The sequence below is a fragment of the Microcebus murinus genome, chromosome 6, assembly GCF_040939455.1.
Source record: "Microcebus murinus isolate Inina chromosome 6, M.murinus_Inina_mat1.0, whole genome shotgun sequence".
In the NCBI taxonomy this organism is placed as follows: domain Eukaryota; kingdom Metazoa; phylum Chordata; class Mammalia; order Primates; family Cheirogaleidae; genus Microcebus; species Microcebus murinus.
This window is the reverse complement of record NC_134109.1, coordinates 21,353,196-21,374,356: the sequence shown is the minus strand read 5'-3', so window position 1 is coordinate 21,374,356 and position 21,161 is coordinate 21,353,196. Positions and strand designations below refer to the sequence as shown.

Genomic DNA, 21,161 nt, shown 5'->3' with positions numbered 1-21,161 from the left:
GGAGGGTACTACTTTGTGAAACATGTTTTATCTGTAAAACTAATAAAGAGACTGATTACTGAGCCACTTCTAGGAATCTACAGTGTTGGGAAAATGGGGTTTTGGTATCCATTGTATTTTGAAAAATATATTTATTGAAAGCACTTAACTTAAAATTAATGTCATATACATTTCTACTGTCAACTCCAGTTATAAAACTAACTTTCATGACTATGTAACAAGCATGTGTGTTGTTAAGTTCCATTTACAACAATAAAGAATGTTTCTTTGTGGCTTTTCTTTTTAAACAGGTTAACGTGATGCGAGCTCTTGTATTCTGAACCTACGGCAGGAACTAAAATGAACTTTACTCTGATCAAGAATGAAGGCTGCATTGCTTTGTGCCACTTCATAGCCTTGTTCGGCCAGTAGGAGGTACTGGATCACTGCAGCATTGTAATCGCCGTCTTTATAGCTGTTATAGGCAGTCATAAGCCTCTCAGACCAACGGCCTCTTTCACATACATTCTTAAACAACTGTGAGAAGGGGAAAGAAAAAAAATCAATACAAAAAATAAGAACGATATGCCAGAAAGTCACTTTTGCACTTTGGCTACAAGTGACTTCAGTTCTTTAAATCTCCAGCAGCTTTATTAGTACATAAAGGTTTGGGAATTTATTTGAAGCTTTCATTTACTTTTTGGAAGTCGATAAGGTTTTTTTTTTTTTTTTGAGACAGAGTCTCGCTTTGTTGTCCAGGCTAGAGGGAGCGCTGTGGCGTCAGCCTAGCTCACAGCAACCTAAAACTCCTGGGCTCAAGCAATCCTACTGCCTCAGCCTCCTGAGTAGCCGGGACTACAGGCATGCGCCACCATGCCCGGCTAATTTTTTCTCTATATATATTAGTTGGCCAATTAATTTCTTTCTATTTATAGTAGAGACGGGGGTCTCGTTCTTGCTCAGAGCTGGTTTCGAACTCCTGACCTCGAGCAATCCGCCCGCCTTGGCCTCCCAGAGTGCTAGGATTACAGGCGTGAGCTACCGCACCCGGCCTGGAAGTCGACAAGTTTATAAAAATAATAGCACACGATTATATGCCATTTACTCTGGTCAACTACTGCTCTAATGATTTATGTGTATTATCATACTTAATCCTCCCATGAGGTCTATGAGGGACCACTCTGTGAAATATGTCCTATTAACAGGCCCATTTTACAAGTGAGTAAACTAAAGCACAGACAGATCTAGAAATTTGCCGAGTGTTTATCAATGTTACTCTAAAGTGCCAGGTCTGAGAGAACTAAAGAGGAAAATTTCCAATTAGGAGATCTTACATTCCCCTCTGGAACATTCAATCAAAATAGACTTTTTTGACACCAACTATGTATCAGATACTGTCCTAGGTGCTAGAGATACTGCAGACGAAAATATCTGCTTTTATAAATGTTGATTCTAACAGAGAGAGACAAACTAAACCAGTAACTACAATAGTTAGAAACAGACCCTCAGAGTTTTTCCTCAGTGTATCAATGCCAGTAGTCTGAGCCTATTTCTACTATAGAAGAAATCATGCACAGAAAACCAGAATTAAAAGGAAAAATATTAATGCATAAATAACTTCTTATATACAAGTCCGTAGAACAGACCCTACCTCCACCGCAGTGTGACATGATCGCATCACACCTGTGCCACTGGCATGCATCTGCGCAAGGTTGTAGAAAGCCAAGATATGCCCTCCCTGTGAAGCTAGGTTAAAATACTTCAAGGCCTGTTTATAATCTCTCTTGACTCCAATGCCATCTGTTAAAACAAAACAAAACAATCACATAAAATTAAATAAGATTTAGTTAAGCACCAGAGAAGTCTTACATATGAGGAATAAAACCCTAAAGAAAGTCAGAATTCTTGCAGAGTAAATATGTGAATCTGACTAATACAAATTCATATAGTGATACAGATTAATATAATTTACAAAGAAAAACAAGATGTACAAATCGCTGAATTGGGAGAACATTAAACAGCCAGAATTATATAGCTCCCATTTCTGTATCACAGTGCCATCTAGTGGAAAATACATTAGTTTAGATTTTGGTGTATCCATCATGATGAATTCCAGTGTTACTACTGTGGTCCCCAAGCCCCTGGCCCAGGCTGCAGACTTGGTACTGGTCTGTGGCCAGTGAGGAACCAGGCCACACAGCAGGAGGTGAGCAGGAGGCAAGCCAACCAAGTTTCATCTGTATTTACAGCAGCTCCCCATTGCTAGCATCACTGCACAAGCTCCACCTCCTGTCAGATCAGCAGTGGGATTAGATTCACACAGGAAAGTGAACCCTCTTGTAAACTGCACACGTGAGGGATCTAGGCTGCACACTCCTTATGAGAATCTAATGCCTGATAATCCAGGTGGAGCTGAGGTAGTGATGCTACTGCTCGGGAGCAGCTGCAAAAACAGATTATCATTAGCTGATAGGTTTGACTACACAATAAATGTAATGCACTTGAATCATCCTGACATCATCCGCTCCCACCCTTAGTCCATGGAAAAATTGTCTTCCATGAAACCTGTCCCTGATGCCAAAAAGGTTGGGGACCACTGACTTACTATAGTACATAGAACCAAGCTGTAGTTGTCCATCCACCCAGCCTTGTTCAGCAGCTTTCTGGAAATATTTCAGTGCCAGATCATAATTCTGTAGAAAAAGATGTCACACGATGAGAAAGATCAAAAGGCTAATATCTTCAGAAGTTAGGATACCCACTGATTAAAAGGAATGAACAAAGCACACATAAAATATTCTTGACGAGCCATTAAAAAAGACTATTTCTCATTTTTACAATACACAGATGGTAATATACTTTAAGTCATGGGGGATTTATATTTAAGATTGTGAAGAAAAGGAAATAGTGTTTTTGTGAAGCAATTTGTATGTCACTCTTAGAAAGCACAAACATTGGTAGAACCAGGAATTAAGAAACAATCTTTTCTGCTAACCAATTAATCCTCTTTAGACCTACATTTTTCTAATATTATATGGGGAAAATTATTCTCTCCTTATTTGTTCCTTTCCTGTGTACCTTATCAAACACTTAACAATTATTAGATTTGAAAAGTCATATGTATCCACAGAGAAAAGTTAAAGATTACTACTGAATTTTCATATCCTAAAATGACTAGAAGGAATCAAAATGAGACATTACTGTCTTTTGTGTCACATACTACCTATAGATTAGACTCTTAAACCTAGCTTTTAGTTTCAGGCCCAAATTAAAAGAATACATTGCTTAGAAAAATCACATAAGAGAACAGCAACACAAACCCAGGGACATCCAATATGAGGAGGCAGTGCAAAAGGAGAAGACATAATGGTCAAGGAAACCAAGAGAGCTTGCAGTCTCAGAACCACAGGGAAGAGAGTTTGAGTGAGGCAGAACCCGAAATTGTCAATAGGATTGACATTAGGAGGTTACTGGTGACCTGTACAGGGAGAGCAGTTACATGAGGCAGAAGCCTGACTGCTAAGAACTCAAGAGTGCATGGTAGCAGCTTAGTTTGGCTTTCAGTGAAGAGCTGGAAAGAATACAGGAGTTAGCTAGAAGGGTCAAAGGGCAGAATGGAAAGTATTCCCCCTCCCAGATGGGAGGGATGTAAGTATTTTTGATGGCTTGATAAGGAAGTAGGCAAGGGAAATGTTTAAGTCCTAAGAAGTGGGAATAGTGAGTTAGTAGGGTGAAAAAAACAGATGGAAGAATGAGAAACAGCTCCACAGCTTCAGGAAAGAGCTTTATCCATTTGGGAGAATGCACCAGAAACAGTCATCCTAAGACTACAGTTGAGATGGGGGCTGAGAGGTGTGGGCTGGGCCAAACTCGGAGACAGCAAGAAAAGTTCATCTTTGGTTACAATGGAACAGCTTCACCTGGGCTGAATGGAAGCTACTTAAGGAATACTTCCCCACCAGCTTCCCCCAACAGTTTATTAAAGTCATAATGTTAGATGGAACACTTACAACTTGAACACCTCTTCCATAGAGGTATGCCATTCCAAGCCCACTCTGTCCAACTGGGTTGCCCTGAAAATCAGAGAAATAAGACAAATGAGTGAAAAAGATTCATTAAAAACAGGCAAGAATAAATGACTACAAAAGAAATCATGTATAAGCACACTTAAAACATGTCTTACTACTTTTCAATCAAAACAAAACTTTCTTCTTTCCATCAAGCTAGACATAATACTGACTTTTAGACATTTGGGGGCTTTCAGTAATTTCCTGAAAAAGAATAAATATTAAATTCACTTAAATTAAATTTTCATGACTTACCTTATGACCATTTGTACCACGAATTTATGATATAAAACATGAAGAATGTATTTCATCAAAATTAAAAGCAGGTCACATTTTTGTTTTCAGTTTTCACTGGTAAACTCTCACCCCAATAAAGAGAGAAGATGTCATGAAACATCTAGTAATAACAGCACAATCATGTAATAATAGCCAATACTGCTATCAGGTGGCAAAGATGTAAAGTAACATAGTTAGCAAAGAGTAAGTGTACATACTGCAAGTATACAAGGTATCAAGGGTTCACATGCAGTTTTCTCTGGGCCAAAGAAAGCCTAAATTATGTATTATGATTATCAAAAGTATCCAATTATGTAAGCTTTTAAACTTCAAGTTGCAATACTAATAGGGTATATTATATAACTCCCAGTTCCATTACTAAAATCAATATTTCCCCGATTAGGAAACTTCTCAATAAAATTTAAACAGAGAGTTAATATTTAACAGTCTGCTCTCTAATAAAAATTGCTTTTTATTGGGAAAGGTTTGTAGTCAATACATTCACATCATTCATACCTACATAAGCACTTTCAATAATTTACGGCATGAGCTGGTTATGATTAATTCTTCAATATAACAAATTTATTAAAATATTAATAATATGGTACACATTTTAATACACTGAGTCATAAAGTCTCACCATGTCAGCAGCTTTCTTAAAGTAGTGAAGAGCTGTCTCATTACTCTGGGGTACAATATCACTTCCCTCCGAATACATCTGGAAAACAGATCCCAATTTCATTAACAGCTGTAACCCTCTCTCTAATTATATTTTCCCCTATCTATTTCATTTTAGTTTTCTTAGATCTCATAAAGTCTTTCCATAAAGTTTAGAATTCCCTACAGGATATTTTAGGGTTAAAAGCAAACCCTTAAAAGTAAACATTTTAATGTTATTATATATTTGATGTCATAAAAAATTTATGACTTATCTGTAAACATGAATATATAAAATCAGCTCGTAGATGAGTCTCAAGAGATTTTTAACCCCAAGATGAATCTTTTTCTCTCATTCTATCCCTAGGCAGTCAAATGGTTAATAAGTTGCTTAGGATCAGATCAGTGATTAAAGGAAAAAAGGAAGAGGTATTAGCAGTATCCATTCTCCTTAAACTTCACCAATACTTTCCCCAGGATAAGATAAAGAGTGGGCCATAAGTTCAGAAAAAAAATAACTAAAAGGTTATTTTAAAAGGTTTTAAACACAGATAAGGTCTCACTCTGTTAGTCAGGCTGGGTTGCAGTGACACAATCATAGCTCACTGCAGCACTGAACTCCTGGATCAAGTGCTCCTCCCACCCTCAGCCTCCCAAGTAACTGGGACTACAGGCAAGTGCCATCATGACTGGCTAATCTAAAAAAATTTTTTTCATAGAGACAGGGTCTCGCTATGTTGCCCAGCCTGGTCTTGAACTCCTGGCCTCAAGAGATTTCCTGCCTTGGCCTCCCAAAGTGCAGGCATTACAGGTGGCTCATGCCAAAGGAAATAATTCTTTAAGATAGGGATAATTAGTAATTCAGAGCAAGAACAAAAAGGCAAAGAATGAAAAATTCTTAAATGCTTAACAAAAATAGATGGGAGAATACCAATTTCTATGCTCTAATGGTTAGAATGTTTAAATGTAAAGTTTTTGGGCCCCAATTAACTAGTTATGATCATGTGGCAAATACTGATAAGATTTTCCTATTTGTAAAAACCTTTGAAATATATTCCATCTGAACTTCCTTACTTTAAGATTTGGCTATAGATGAAAATATCCATTGATTTATACTATATTATTTTTTGAAGTATTGAAAAAGGAAGTTTTGAGATTCTTCCATGACATATGAAATCCATTCAGTAAGTCTCTGGACTTAAAAGTTTCCTTGCTTGAGAAAAGAACTACATTGAGAGGTGGGTCACGGCTGTCACAAGACAATTAAAAGGTCTACAGATAACTTTTAACAAATTCTAACTACCTCTACTCAGCAGGAAAAGGAAATAGGCAGTCTTAGTAAAAAACTGCACAGATTCAAGAACAAATTCCTCATGATTGCATATATAACACAAAAAGGAGGAGCTGAGACAGTGATTGCTATTTTCAATGGGGAAGTAACAGACAGACGAGCAAATGTTATGTTATGTTTAAGTTGCCTAAGAAAATGCCTTAGAATAGTAAATACCTTAAGACAAGTTAGAATATCCTTGCACTGGAAATTTTATTTCAATTTATTTTTGGTAAACTGTAGATCTTGAACACATATGCTTACTATGCAAACACCTCTTGCTATTTCATAATACATTCACAGGATGTACAGTACCTTTCCCAAGAAGGCCATAGCATGTGAATTGCCAGCATTGGCTGCTAAATTGAAGTAGTCAAATGCTCTCTGTAAGAAAATAATTTATTAAAATTATTAGTTCTTATTAGAATCTTCCCTGGGTTTTTAGCCAAAATTATTATTTCAGGAAAATTAAAAGCATCTTCTTATGCTGAAGTGGCTTTAAAAACAAGAATACCCATTTGCAAATATTTCAAAATAGAAATCAGTACATCTAGAAGTTTTATTTTACCAAAAAGCTGTATCAAAGTACCATTTCACATTAAGTCATTTCATAGTTACAGATGCAAAGAAATTTTGTGTTCCCTAAACTTAAGGGTCAACAAGATTTCTGCTATTTACAGGCAAAGCGTGCATCAGGCTGCTTAAAAGACAGCTAACAGCAGCTTGACTTCTTTGGTCTAGCTCTCTACTGCTAACCTGGGAGAAAGGAAAAACTAAGAAATCATTCCAAGGTATGGAGCCTATTTTCAGTTCTCTAAAGGAAAACATTTCTTTTTGTACTATTTAGAGAAAAATCCTTGATTCTACTTAAAAATCACACAACTAAACACAACAGTATCAGTAGAAATTTATTATCACTGCTCTAAACTGCTGTATTGCCATCTTTGTTAAGGACTTTGTACCATTGGTTACTCCTTTCCCTTGCTGATTTAAGCTCTTCCTCTTTCAAAACCTTTTCCCTTTAAACATTGTTTAACCTCCTGTTATTAAAAACCCAAACCAAAATACACAAGTTGCATCTCTCCTATAGACCCCCAATTTCTTTCCAATAATGACTGGTATCTGTTAGCTACTTTTCTCCACAGCCAAGCTTCTCAAATGAACTAGCTACAAGTACTTCAATTCACTCTACGATCTAGTTTTAACTGTCTTGCATAAACACTACTTCAAAATGACACCTCAAGGCCACCAGTGACCTTCGTATTGCCAATAAAAACGTTCTCTCGTCTCACTCCACCTCTCTCTGCAGTATTTGGCACAGCCCACCAGACCTTCCTTCCTGAAAGACTCTTTTAGCTTGGCTCACAAGATGCCATTCTCTCCTGGTTTCCTTTCTAACTCCCTACCTATGTCATCTAAGTCTTTGCTGATTCTTATTCTACCAGCTGCCTTCAAAACATTACAGTTCTTTAGGGCTTTTAGACTCTATTTAGGAGCCCAGGAATTTTGGACTCCATTCTTACTTTATATTCTCTAAGCAATCTTACCTACTCTCATGGCTTCACATACCATCTAGATGTTGGCAACTCCTAAGTTTGTATTTTCAGCTTCAAAACAGTCTATTCAACTACTTATATGTTCACTGCCTGAACACACAGAACCTGGAATCTTCTCTCCTTGACCCCAACTTGCCTCTCCTCTAGCCTCTCAGTTTAAGTAAATGGCAATACCAACTAGTGGCTGCTCAAGATACCCACCCCTGCCCCCCACTTTCATATCCAATCTATCACTAAGTCCTGTTACTTTTACCACCAAACACATGTTGAATTCATCTGCTATCTTCCATTACCACAGTTCTAGTCTAAGCCACATTCTTTCTCATCTGAACTTTTGGAATACTCCTCTCCCTGATCTCCCTGCTTTTATTCTTGGGGTCTTCTAAATCATTCTCTATACTGCAGCCAAAGCCATTGTTTTTTAAAATCTGAACATGGTGGTCTTTGCAGCCCCTTGAAGTGTTGCAGGGCTACATTGACATGACCAGGCATTGCTTATGTCAGCACTGTTTTATCTTGCCCTCTGCACTGTGGGCACCCCAGCCATGCTCCTTTCTGTCTCTGAGCCCATGCACATACTGTTCTTTTAGGCCAGGAATGACCTTACCTCTACTGTTAACTGAGATGTCATCTACTTCTCTTTAGAGAAGTCTTCCCTGACAACTGGTACCTCCTACTCATTACCAATTATTGTATCCTTTGTTTCTCCTTTATAACAATAATCAAAATTTATTACATATTTATTGGTGTGATCATTTAAAAACTATCCAATGCCCCTATTAAGCTTGAAGCTCCAAAGGGACAAAAACCAAAAACATTTTGTCCAGGATTGTACCCTGAATGTCTAGCAGTGAATGGCACATGATAGGTTCAGAAATATTTGAATTAATGGGATTATGTATTGGGAATTCCTTTTCCTTCTTCAGTGAAGATGGCAAAATAAATTATCACTGTGTAGTCCCTTTATATACAGGTAGGTAGCACATAACATCCAGAATATTCTCAAACTAGTTAATATAAAAGATATGCTGCAAACTCTTAATCAGAATTCTCTCTCACCTGACATTTTTATTAACCAGCTCATCTGATGCTTCACTGGCCTAAAGACATAGATTTTAATGACCTAGAGACAATGAAAGCTGTCAAAAGCTGTTTGAATAATAATAATAAATACCCTGTAGATATTTGGTATAGTTTTAGTGATAAGTGTTATTTTGTTACAATCTTAACCTTAAAGGTGATGGGATGTAGTCTATGCAATAATTTTCATTAGAATACTTAATGGGCTTGGTAAAAAAACAGAGTCTTATTAGGTTGTTGAACATTTATTGAGAACTTACTATGTGCTAGGTACTTCCAGGGGCTGGGAATAAAGTGGCAAACAGAGTAGACATGGACTTTAGGTTCTAGCAGAGAAAACAACTTAATTGTATAATTACTTAGTTTACAGTAGACAATGGCTACAGGAATACAGAGTTTTAGGAATCATAACTGTGGAACATGACCTACTCTTGGAGTGGGGTTCAGGGTCAGGGGAGATATATTATAGGTTGGAGTTGCATTCTGGAGCATGAGTAGAAATTAGCTCCATGAAGAAAGCAGATGGGGTAATATTTACTCTAGATAGAGGGACTAGCATTATGGAAACCTCCCCTGAGACAGGGAGGTTTCTGATATGTTCAAAGACCTGAGCAAAGGTCCATGTGCCTGTGACACAGAGAGAGCAAGTGGCTGGTGAGGTAAACAGAGACTGGGTACAAGGCTTGAATGTCATGTTACAGGTTCTGGTCTTTAAGCCACTGGAATCCCAGACCACTCAAGAGTTTTAAGCAAAGGATACATATGATCAGATATATAGTTTACAGAGATAGGATGTTGCTTAGGAAATGTAGGAAGATGATTCACACAGTGGTAGGTGTACTGACAGAAAAAGAAGGGAAGCGATGAGTGATCTTTAGGACAGAAAGCTACAAAACCTGGTGGCTAGATATAGATGGGACATTGCAACAGTTGTATACTTGTAATTTTTCACAAGCATAAAATTTTCCACAGTTCTATAGGTGCATGATTTTTTTTTCCTCTTTCTTTCTTTCCTTTTTCTTTTTCTTTTTTTTTTTTTTTTTCTTGAGACAGAGTCTCGCTTTGTTGTCCAGGCTAGAGTGAGTGCCGTGGCGTCAGCCTAGCTCACAGCAACCTCAAACTCCTGGGCTCTAACGATCCTCCTGCCTCAGCCTCCCGAGTAGCTGGGACTACAGGCATGCGCCACCATGCCCGGCTAATTTTTTATATATATATCAGTTGGCCAATTAATTTCTTTCTATTTATAGTAGAGACGGGGTCTTGCTCTTGCTCAGGCTGGTTTCGAACTCCTGACCTCGAGCAATCCGCCCGCCTCGGCCTCCCAGAGAGCTAGGATTACAGGCGTGAGCCACCGCGCCCAGCCTCTTTCCTTTTTCAAAGACAAGGTTTCACTATGTTGCCTGGGCTGGCCTCAAACTCCTGGGTCAAGTGATCCTCTTGCCTCAGCTTCCCAAATAGTTAGTACTACAGGCGTTTGCCAGCTCGACAAGGTGTTTTAAGACATACTTTTATCACATACTTACAGAAAACCAAGAACTTATATGTGTATTTTTTGGGCAATATTGAGAAGTAGGTTTTAGAACTAATAATATCTTTCTCAACACTCTGAGGTATATTCACGTTTTTATTCTTCAGCTTCCTTAAGGGTTACTTAGATCTTAAAAGCTCACTTATTAGGGGTGTTTAAATTACACAGGCTTGATATTGGCACTGACTTAGTAAGAAATACATCTGGAGCATCATTTCGGGCTATAACAAGTCCTACGGTCTAGTAAGAGGGTAGTTACCTGATGATTTTGTTCTACTCCACGCCCTCCATGCAGGTGCAGTTGTCCTAGACCAACCTGAAAATTAAGAAAAAATAAGGCAAAAGTAAATGGTAACATCTGGTACATAATTAAAATCAGAGCAATAAGAAATCATTTTGTCAAAAAAAAAAAGGTTTCTATTCATGACTGAGAAAAACTAAAGATTTAGTTTTAACTCTTGAAAATATTACTCTACTTTAACCTAAAATTTTTAAAAACTAAAAATGTATGCTTTTGATAACAAAGTATCCTGCTGAAATAGAGGTGAAATAAAGGTATTTTCAGATAAACTAAAACTGAATTTTTTCCCAGCGAACTTGCCCTAAAAAGAATATTAAAGGGTGCTATTCAGACAGAAAGAAAATTCTCTGAGAAGCTTGGAGATGCAGTAAGAAATAAAGAGCAATGAAAAGGTACATTAGTGACTAAATCTAAATTAACATGTAGTATATAAAACAATAGTATCTTGTGAGGTTCAAAAATATATAGAATGAAAACACACAGAGTAAGATCTTTGTGTTGTCCTGGAAATGGTAAAAGTGCTCTAAGTGGTAAAAGTGCTAACATGCATCCTTGACTTATAAAAGTCAAGGATGCATGTTGTGATTCCTGGATAACCACTAAAAGAGTAGTATCAGGCTAGCAGAGGGGAAGAGATGTGCTAGCGAAAGCACTCAAACTAAAAGAGGGCAAAAGAGAGAAAAGGAAACATGGAACAGCAAGATAAACAGAAAGCAAGTAAAACAGACAATTTAAACTCAAACATATCATTAATGTTAAAAAAAGGTATTTAATCTAACAAGATAACTTTGTATAATTTTCTTCAGCTAAGATTTGGATCTACCTTTCACTACAATTTTTTTTCTTTTCAATTTAAGATTCCCTTCTGTTAGCGTTAAAACCAATTGTTCTTAATAAGTATCTACTGCTCATCTCTTATATATTCTAAATCAGAAATAACTGCAAGCTTAACAGGAAAAAAAAGATAAATACTAAAGTTCTTTTTATTTTAGTATCATCAAAATATTAAAAATAAGCTAGGAAACACACATACACACAGAGTATTTTGATGGACATCATACAACTTCCATTAAACAAACCTGCTATTCTTGACCTTGAGGAATTTATAAGCTAAGATAAGCAAAATAAACATAAATAGCTCCGAAGAGAATCTGATATTCCAAATATTCCAGAGACTTCTTGTTTAGAGAAAATGACAGTTTTCCTCATTGGTGACTCCAGTAAGAGCTTTCATCATCAGTGTTAAAGCCGCTATGTTCAAGCAGTGAGTTTCACCTGTGGCACATGGGAGAATCACCTGGCCAGCTTTTAGGAGCTATCAATGCCTACGTGCCATCCCAGATGAACCCAAATGGAATCTCTTGAGAGTATAGGACTCTTGACATTTTAAAAAATGGTCCTCAGGTAATTCTAATATGTAGCTAATAATTGCTCAGAGCAATGAAAACGTTACTTTCAGATACAAGTGTTTGCTCCCTCCCACTTATTACTGTAAAATAAACAACATGGTAAAGATATTCCCTGAGATATTTAAACACATACCTGTGCTTGTACATCACCCTTTTCGGCCAGGAACTGGTAATATTGAATCAAATCTTCTTCTAGCATTCCACTATTCATTCCTGGATTTTCTACTTCATCAGGCAGGCGTATTCTCTGTACTACTGAGCCTCCTGTTAGTGAGATATCACTAGCAACTGAAACAGAGGAAAGCCAGAAGGATTATCCCACACAGAAAAGTACAATTCCAGCTGCCAAACATTGACAGATACGTTGTTAAAGGAAACTGTTTCTATAGTAGTCTACGTATTACAAAATAGTAATCTATTAATAAATCATACTTAAAAGTAGAACCCAAAGCAAAATCAAAGAAAAAAGTACTTCTTTTTTTTTTTTTTTTTTTTTTTTGAGACAGAGTCTCACTTTGTTGCCCAGGCTAGAGTGAGTGCCGTGGCGTCAGCCTCGCTCACAGCAACCTCAATCTCCTGGGCTCAGCAATCCTACTGCCTCAGCCTCCCGAGTAGCTGGGACTACAGGCATGCGCCACCAGGCCCGGCTAATTTTTTTTTGTATATATATATATTTTTTTTAGTTGGTCAATTAATTTCTTTCTATTTTTGGTAGAGACAGGGTCTCGCTCAGGCTGGTTTCGAACTCCTGACCTTGAGCAATCCGCCTGCCTCAGCCTCCCAGAGTGCTAGGATTACAGGCGTGAGCCACCGCGCCCGGCTAAAAAAGTACTTCTTAATCAACTGGTTTAAAGATGAGTCCACTTAAGAAAGTCAATCACAATGTTTCAAATAGTATGATAAATATAAATGTATTTAAAATTAATTCTGTATTTTCTTTTTTCCTCAAAAAGGTGAAAGGAGAAAAACAGATACCGTGATTGGCAACAAGACGATAATGAGTCAGTGCAGATTCACAACTCTGGAGGACTCCGATGCCAGCCCAGTATCGGTAACCCTGTAAAATAAATTCAGGTGAGGAGACAGGAGTTTCACATGCTACAGTTTCATCTTTTTGGGGAACAAATAAAGCTAACCATACTCAGAAATAAATAATTAAGTTCTTTTTTTTTTTGAGACAGAGTCTCGATTTGTTGCCCAGGCTACAGTGAGTGCCGTGGCATCAGCCTAGCTCACAGCAACCTCAAACTCCTGGGCTCAAGCGATCCTCCTGCCTCAGCCTCCCAAGTAGCTGGGACTACAGGCATGCACCACCATGCCCAGCTAATTTTTTCTATATATATATTAGTTGGCCAATTAATTTCTTTCTATTTATAGTAGAGGCGGGGTCTCGCTCTTGCTCAGGCTGGTTTCGAACTCCTGAACTCGAGCAATCCGCCCGCCTCGGCCTCCTAGAGAGCTAGGACTACAGGCGTGAGCCACCGCGCCCGGCCAATAATTAAGTTCTTAGAGCAATCAAAATAGATGCTTGAACTTTATTTATGAAACATGTGCATTTTACTCATTAGAGAAAATTACTTAGGCACTCTCTCAGAACCAATTTTTATCTAATTTTAGATACAATTTTAACAAAACTTAATCTTACAACCTAGCAAAGAAGTAACAAACTAGCAAAACAGAGAAAATGAGACTACCAGAAGCAGGCACCATAACACCAGCAATAAATGGCTTCCAAGTAAGAGGGAAGATAGCCAATTATAAAGAGCAGAAAACAGAAAGTAGACCTCTCTGGAGTCATTCTGCACAAATAACTTTATAAACTTCAACAATCCTTAGGGTAATGTTGCATAAATAACATGTATAATATTTAATGTTCTTAATCTGTAGCCACTATTTACAAAGATTGGTAACTATAATTATAAAAACTTTCTATCAAAAATATTTCACATACTTTTGCCATAAAAAATGTTTCATATTCCTTAAAAATTCATCTGAAAGGAAATTTTCAATTACTGTTTGAAAAATGTTATTGTAGAATAAAACTGAAAAATAAAAATAAAATCTATGATAATCCAATCTAAAAAGTGATTGACAGTTTCAATGCAGAGAAAATAAAAGAAAGCCATTTATCAGATCTTTATTTTTACAGGCAATCTGCCAAACTAATCATTTTAAAGAAAAATTATGGACACTACCAATTTTCATTCACATGTAGGTTCAATTTGTTATATCCATTAATAAGAATTTGAAGGATGTTCAACTGAATATTTGGTCTTAATTAATATAAGCAAATTTCAATCATTAAAGCTAGAATAGTTGTGGCCACTGTAAACCACAAATTCTTCTGCTACTTAATATTAGTAGTTTTCCACTGTAGTAGTACTTACCAAAACCATGTGGGCTATTAGATTGCCCCCAAGAGCACCAAAAGTGTAATATACAAGGGCCTGTGAAAGAACCAAAGATGCTTAACTGAACATAGGCACATATTTATACAGCTCAAATTATAATACACAATAAAGTTTTAATAGTATTACCTTTGCCTGACTTGAATTAACACCAAGTCCAGAGGCATAAAGAAAGCCAAGAGCCTGAAATAAAATGGTAAAAGTAAGAATTCTTCTTTCAGTGAAAGTTTATCTGAGACAGACACAGTTTTATGCACTCTAAAAGGATGCAAGAGTCTTTAAAAATGCTAAAAGATTTGAATGCAACTATGCACAACTGTGGAATTAAAGAGCCTTAGAAATACATTCAGGTTTTACAAATTACACAATTAAATGTAACTTTACACAAGTAAAAAAGTTTAGCATGAAGATAAACAACAATTTCATAAGTATTAAATAGAAAGTGAACAACTTAAATATGACTTTTGCTTTATCTTTAAGAACAGTCATTATAAAGATAAACAACCCCCCAGGAGTACATCAACGTATTTCTCTATTTATGCAGAGCGGGATACATTACGAAAAAGGACAAGAGATTACCAAGATAAACTATTGCACATATAAGGCAGCAAAGAGTCAAGTTGAAGGGGTCAAGGGAAAAAGGTCAGTTTGCAATGCCAGAGCACACACAACTTTCTAAAAAAAACACAACAAAGCAAATGATGCATTAGTAAGGTTCTCTGCTTTGCCTTCTGTGTATCATCCCTGACACAAAAGTACAAGTTAAAGGTACAAAGGCAAATATGAGAGACTGCTAGTGCTCCTGAATATCTACATTTCCCACTCTTCTTGTAGTTAGGTAGGATCATATGCCTGCGATGTGGCTGGGAGGGAATAAGCCATTTTTAGGCCTCGCCCATAAAAGCATCCCAGAGAATTCTCTGGCTCTCTCTTCTCCCTTCATGAGGGCTTGGAAGCTCTGTGTTCCAGATGGTGCAGGCACATGATGGAAGCACCCCATGACCCAGAGTCACCATTCAGAAAAGAGTGATGCAAACAGCAGAGCTGCATCAAACTTGGCATGAGCAAATGACTCTTTGTAGTGCTAGGCCACTGTGATTTGGGGGCTTTGTCTATCGCATCAACTAGAATTAATTTCCACCAAGAGAGTGCTTTGCAATGTAAAGTTCTATGGCATTGTAAGGTTCTAATATTAGAAGGGAATGATGCCGTATAAGTGCAGAATGCCTCTGAAGTTAAAGAATATAGGTGTAAATTTTAAATAGACTGATTTATTCAAAGAAGGGAAATAAGCCCTGAAAACAAAGGGGAGCAATTAAGATATAATCTGTTTATAAACAAAAACTGAGAATGTGAAAGAGCTGCAGAGTCATTAGGAATTCAGTTCTACAGAAAACAATGGTTATGATTCCTGTTATTGTTTAAATAGTCGGAAAACAGACTTTCTCTGTGATGAGAAATTTTGTTTATCTTTAAGTAAATCCTGAATAAACCTGAATTATTGAAGGCATGTTGAATAAATGTGATGGATTCCTAAATCCAGGTGTCAATCTTAGCATTACCAATGGGGAAACACCCAGATATTACATTATCAACCGATGTGATACAATGTGGAATACACAACATCCCCTATAATGTAGTCTAGCCAAAATATTTTACTTGAGTTCCTCAGTCCTTAGCTGTTAACTCTTGTTCACAGAAAATATAGGTGATGGAGAAACAACTGAAGGATATCACAAAGAAGCAAGATATTCTGCAGAAAAATGGGCCCTATCTCTAACAAAGACAAAAACGATAAGGGGCTATGCTAGAAATAACAACCAAATATGACTATAGTCCTGGGCTGGAGACTGGTTTCGACAAAACAGGTATAAAGAAATTTTTTGGTTCAACACCATGTAAACACAGTGTAGATATTATTTGAAATAAAATGTGCTGGAATAGAAAGGGGAAGGTTAACGGAAAAGAGCAAGTTACACAGAACAGTAGACAGCGGCATTTTAATACAAAATTCATATATATATGCACACATACAAAGAGAAAGGTCTAGAAGGATACGCATGCACTAATATATTATCACTGCTCATACCGGGGTGGGACATACATGATATTTACTTTCTTCGTTTTGTTAGCTTATATTTCTAGTTTCCTAAAATGGATATAATACTACTTCTGTAATAAAATATTTAAAAAAACCATCAAAATTAGCAAGAGCTATAGCATATGAACTTTGGAAAAATGGTGATGGTGAGTAATTTCAGATAAAAACAATTACTTTCACATTTCATTCTCTATAGATCTAATGTGGAAAAGTACAAATGTTAATTGTGGCAAGATACAATTGCAAAAATGCCTTCGTGGACCATGAATGTTCTTAGATTAAGGAAAAAGACTATCCAAGAAGATTGGTAAACGGTCTGCCACAAAATTGATATTTAAAGACATTTTGTCCTCCAGTCTTACTTGTTAAAAAAAAGTCATGGCATAGACAGTCAACTGCTGTTAAAATTAACAAGTGCTGTGTGTAGACAGCTTCTCCACTGAGAGTGCACTTACAGTTTGTCCCTTGGGAGAGCCTTCCTCAGTCAGTTTCTCAAACATCTCTTTAGCCGCCTGGATATTCTGTGTCAGGTAATCACCAAACAAAAGAGAGTATGACACTCTCTCCAGAGCCTTGGTATGGTTCATGCCTGCTGCCTTTTGAAGATATCGATATGCTCTTTAAATACAAGCAATTATAAAAATTAGCAAAGTTCTGAAACTGCCTTTCAAGTTTTTTAAGATCTACTAAAATACAGCACAAATAATTTTCTTATGTTATAGAATCCCTCTGCTATTTTATTTCCACTAAGTCATGTTACTTACATATGTAGAAAACATCCTATTTTGTTTTTACATAAGGTACCAGTTCTCCTTGGAATAGTCTAATTACACTAATAGTAATTCTAAAAACTTGTATTAAAAAAGTTAACTAGATTTGCAATAAGAGAATTTAATGTAATGATGTCCAGTAAATAATCCAGTAATAACCACTGCAATTTAATTTTCAAATCTTTGCATAGAGTGTATCAAAAGTCAGCTGAAATTACAAGGACATAAATGTGAGAAGACAATCATTTATGTTCTTTCCAACTGCAAAATTTCTAAATTCCAGTTGAAAATTACAAAACAAAAAACAAACAACACATATGACAATAATTCCTTTTGTTTGTTTTAATGTGATTTTGAATTCTGAATAGTATATGCATTTTTGGTTCTTGGAAACTATTAGAATTTTAGTCAATTACTTTCATTTTACTTGTTCGTTCTTGTTATCTACATTTATAACCTTTTTATCTTAAGCTAAAATTTAATAAAAGCAATGCCACTAATGTCCACAAATCATATTACATTTTCTTATAATAAACTTGAGAAATCTTCTATGTCTCTGGCAGTACAGTTTAAAAAAGAACTAGGCTATTTGTCTCAGTAATGACCTATCTCGGGGGAAGAATGGACTTAGCAGTGCTACCTACTCTCTTTTTTGGCTTTTCTTATTGCTTCCATTGAGAATTTTCATTCCAGTCTGATACAGCATTTCTGCTTCCTGCATCTGCCGTCTCTTAGAAGCCTCCTCTTCAGCTAAAAACAAATGTCAGATGCATTTAAGTGTATTTTAATTCTACACCAATTATTTATTAAATATCAGTATTTATTCTTTCTTTGGGGCAGTCATACAAACACAGTGAATAATCTTTCACTATTTCCAAATTTGACTCTAAAAACTTTGGGTTTAAGTGTGGCCTTTACCTGACACAAGATTACTTATTTTAAAAAAATATATAAAATTCATTGAAATCACTTTCTTTTAGAGAAAGCAATACCAAGCTGCTCTTAGGGAGCGCTTTTCTGTTAGTTACGGTAACTTTTTCAATATAATTCTATGAAAATTTCAGATTATGTGCCAAAGTCAGCTAAAATAAAGATAATAATAGTCAGAAAAATACTATTGTAGCCAAAACACACTTTTAGCCCTATGGAAATGCTGTAAATCTTTACAAGGAGAAAGTATTTGATTACTTAATACAAATTAGTAAAAACCCTGATTTTTTATTAAATATAGAACCTGATTTAATGTTCAAGTTCTCTAATTTTTTCATACTCACTGATGTAACATTGAAAAATCACAGAATTTTTATATATTTCTCAAAAATTATTTTGCTTCTGTAACAGATCATTTTTAATAGCAATCTAGAACTCATCAAAACATCAAAAGATATAAGAATATTTCATCAAAATATTTATAGAAGTGAATTCTTCTTATAATATAAAAAAATCTGATGTATTAAACTGGAGTACCCAGTCATACTGGCTTATATCCAAACATGGATTATATTTGATATAACCTTATAGGAATGCCCAAATATTCTATCAGAGCCATTATTTTGAAAATATTATTTGGTACCAAAGGGAGTATATTCAAGATTCCTGTCGTTCTTTTGTAGTTAGAAAGTTTTTCCTGAAAACATAGCTTGCCCATGGAAGCCAGCACCTTTACACTGACATTTACACTTAAAATGGTTAAATATACTATATTTGTCAAATGTTACCTTAGTACAGTATATTTGACTCAAAGTATTCTAAAATGTATTATTTTTTTTTTCTAATCACTATTAGGCTTCACCTTAATGGTCTGTTTCCTTTATTGCCAAAAATGTTTTATGTTAATTAATTTAGTAGCCTGCCTGAAGGGTTTATAAAACAACCTGTGCGCACCAATGGAAAACTATCTCTAAATAAAACATGAGTGTGATAAGCTTCCTGAGTGATAGCCTGGAAATAAACATATCACGTGCTTCCTGCTCTTAAGTCCACGCTTTAAGGCTATAACCACATCATCAATACAGGCCATTTCTGACATGGCTAGAAAAAGGCCTTTAAAATGTTGCCCCAGACATAAAGCAATGTGGACATGGCTGCTACTGAGCAATACTTACTTTCACAAAAGCCCCACTTCTCATCAGCCTTGTAGTCATAGGTTGTAGCACACCACAGTCTGCCATCTTCCCTCCCATCTGATGTACATTCATCATATTCTTTATCCAGGAAAAGAAAAGGGAAATGGCAGAGCTCCCCATTTGCTGTGCCATCAATGGCAGTCAGAGCTGGAATGACAAGAAATAAAAACCTAAACATGAACACCAGCTCTGGTATCCATGGATTCAATGCTGTCAATTTCAGAATCTGAAGTCAAAGATACATGATGCATGACTTATAATAAGCAACATAAAAGGGCCAGTGCTGACTTTGATTAGGATTAGTGAGCATGGCTACCTGGCTACTCAGCATCTATATCTAGCTTAGACTTTCTGAAGTTCTCGAGACATAACCTCAGGATGTTAAAAGTCTACTGTAGGCCAGGTGCAATGGTTCATGCCTGTAATCCCAGCATTTTGGAAGGCCAAGGTGGGAGGATAACCTGAGCCCAGGAGTTCGAGGTTCTAGTGAGCTATGATTGCACCACTGCATCCAGACTGGGCAACAGAGTGAGTCTCTGTTTCTAAAAAAAAGAAAAAGTCTACTGTAAACTCTTGCCCCTTGCCCAGTGAGCAAAAAATGAGGCAAAATGCAACTGAATCAATTCCACTGCTCAGCACAGCTCTCCTTTTTTAGTTTTTTTTGAAAGCCATAAGTCAATTTCCTCAATAAAATAAAGTTATATAGGGAGAACACTCCCCCAGGCAAAGTTAACCGCACACAGAAGGAATAGCATGTGTTAAGAATCAAATGAGCAGCATAGTGGACAACAGAAGAGGCTAATGAAGCATGTGGAAGCCACGCTTGGGAGGTCTTTACAAGTCTTAATAAGGAGTTTGGACTTTTATCCTGAGAACAATGGAAACTCACTGAAGAGTTTTAAGTAGGAGTGACATGCTCATACTTACATTTTATTAAGAGAGTGGAGAATAGAATGGAGGGAAGTAAAGCTGAATGCAAGGTAACCAGTTTAAAGGTTGTGATAGTAGTCTAATGGAGAGGCAATGCTAGCCTGAAGAAGGCAATGGAATAAAAGACATGGATATACTTAAGTGATGCTTAGGAGGTAGATATGGTACTACTTTCTTGATGTGTGGATGAGAGGAGAGATGAGTCAAGGAAGAGTCCCAGGTATCAGGTTTGAAGTGTGGATAGATGGTTGCCTTTATTAAGATAGAGAATACGAAAGAAAGAGTAGGTTATTGAGTAGGTACTGCTACATTTAAGGTAGCTATTAAAAAAAAAAGTGAAGATATCTTAGACATCATTTTGGTTGTAGCTAAAAAGAAAATTCTCCAGTACACAGATAACACTTGAAGTTAAGGGCATATATTAGAATGCTGTGTGAGAAGTATACGAGAAGACCAAAGGTCCAGGACTGAGCCTAGAGCCACACACAGTAGATATGAGCACATGTCAACTTCCACTGGTTGCTTTTACATGGAGAATTTAATTGGGAGCAGAGTTTAGTGATTAAGAGTTTAGGTTCTAGAGTAAGAACACCTGATGCAAATGTTACTACTTATTAGCTGTGCTCTTTGAGCAAGGTATTTA

The 21,161-nt window shown here is 36.5% G+C and overlaps 1 protein-coding gene across 1 annotated transcript in view; it reads right to left on the bottom strand.

Moving 5' to 3' along the window:
* SEL1L (SEL1L adaptor subunit of SYVN1 ubiquitin ligase) overlaps window positions 1–21,161 on the bottom strand; it is a 59,922-nt gene that overhangs the window by 13,084 nt on the left and 25,677 nt on the right. The window contains exons 4-17 of the mRNA XM_012758322.3: window positions 19,568–19,735; window positions 18,107–18,212; window positions 17,148–17,310; window positions 14,721–14,774; window positions 14,571–14,630; window positions 13,159–13,240; window positions 12,317–12,471; window positions 10,733–10,789; window positions 6,625–6,693; window positions 4,963–5,040; window positions 3,990–4,052; window positions 2,585–2,672; window positions 1,631–1,779; window positions 351–516 (exon numbers count right to left, since the gene is read on the bottom strand). Coding sequence (XP_012613776.1) covers window positions 351–516; window positions 1,631–1,779; window positions 2,585–2,672; window positions 3,990–4,052; window positions 4,963–5,040; window positions 6,625–6,693; window positions 10,733–10,789; window positions 12,317–12,471; window positions 13,159–13,240; window positions 14,571–14,630; window positions 14,721–14,774; window positions 17,148–17,310; window positions 18,107–18,212; window positions 19,568–19,735 — 1,458 coding nt within the window. The remainder of the gene's footprint in view (window positions 1–350; window positions 517–1,630; window positions 1,780–2,584; window positions 2,673–3,989; window positions 4,053–4,962; window positions 5,041–6,624; window positions 6,694–10,732; window positions 10,790–12,316; window positions 12,472–13,158; window positions 13,241–14,570; window positions 14,631–14,720; window positions 14,775–17,147; window positions 17,311–18,106; window positions 18,213–19,567; window positions 19,736–21,161) is intronic.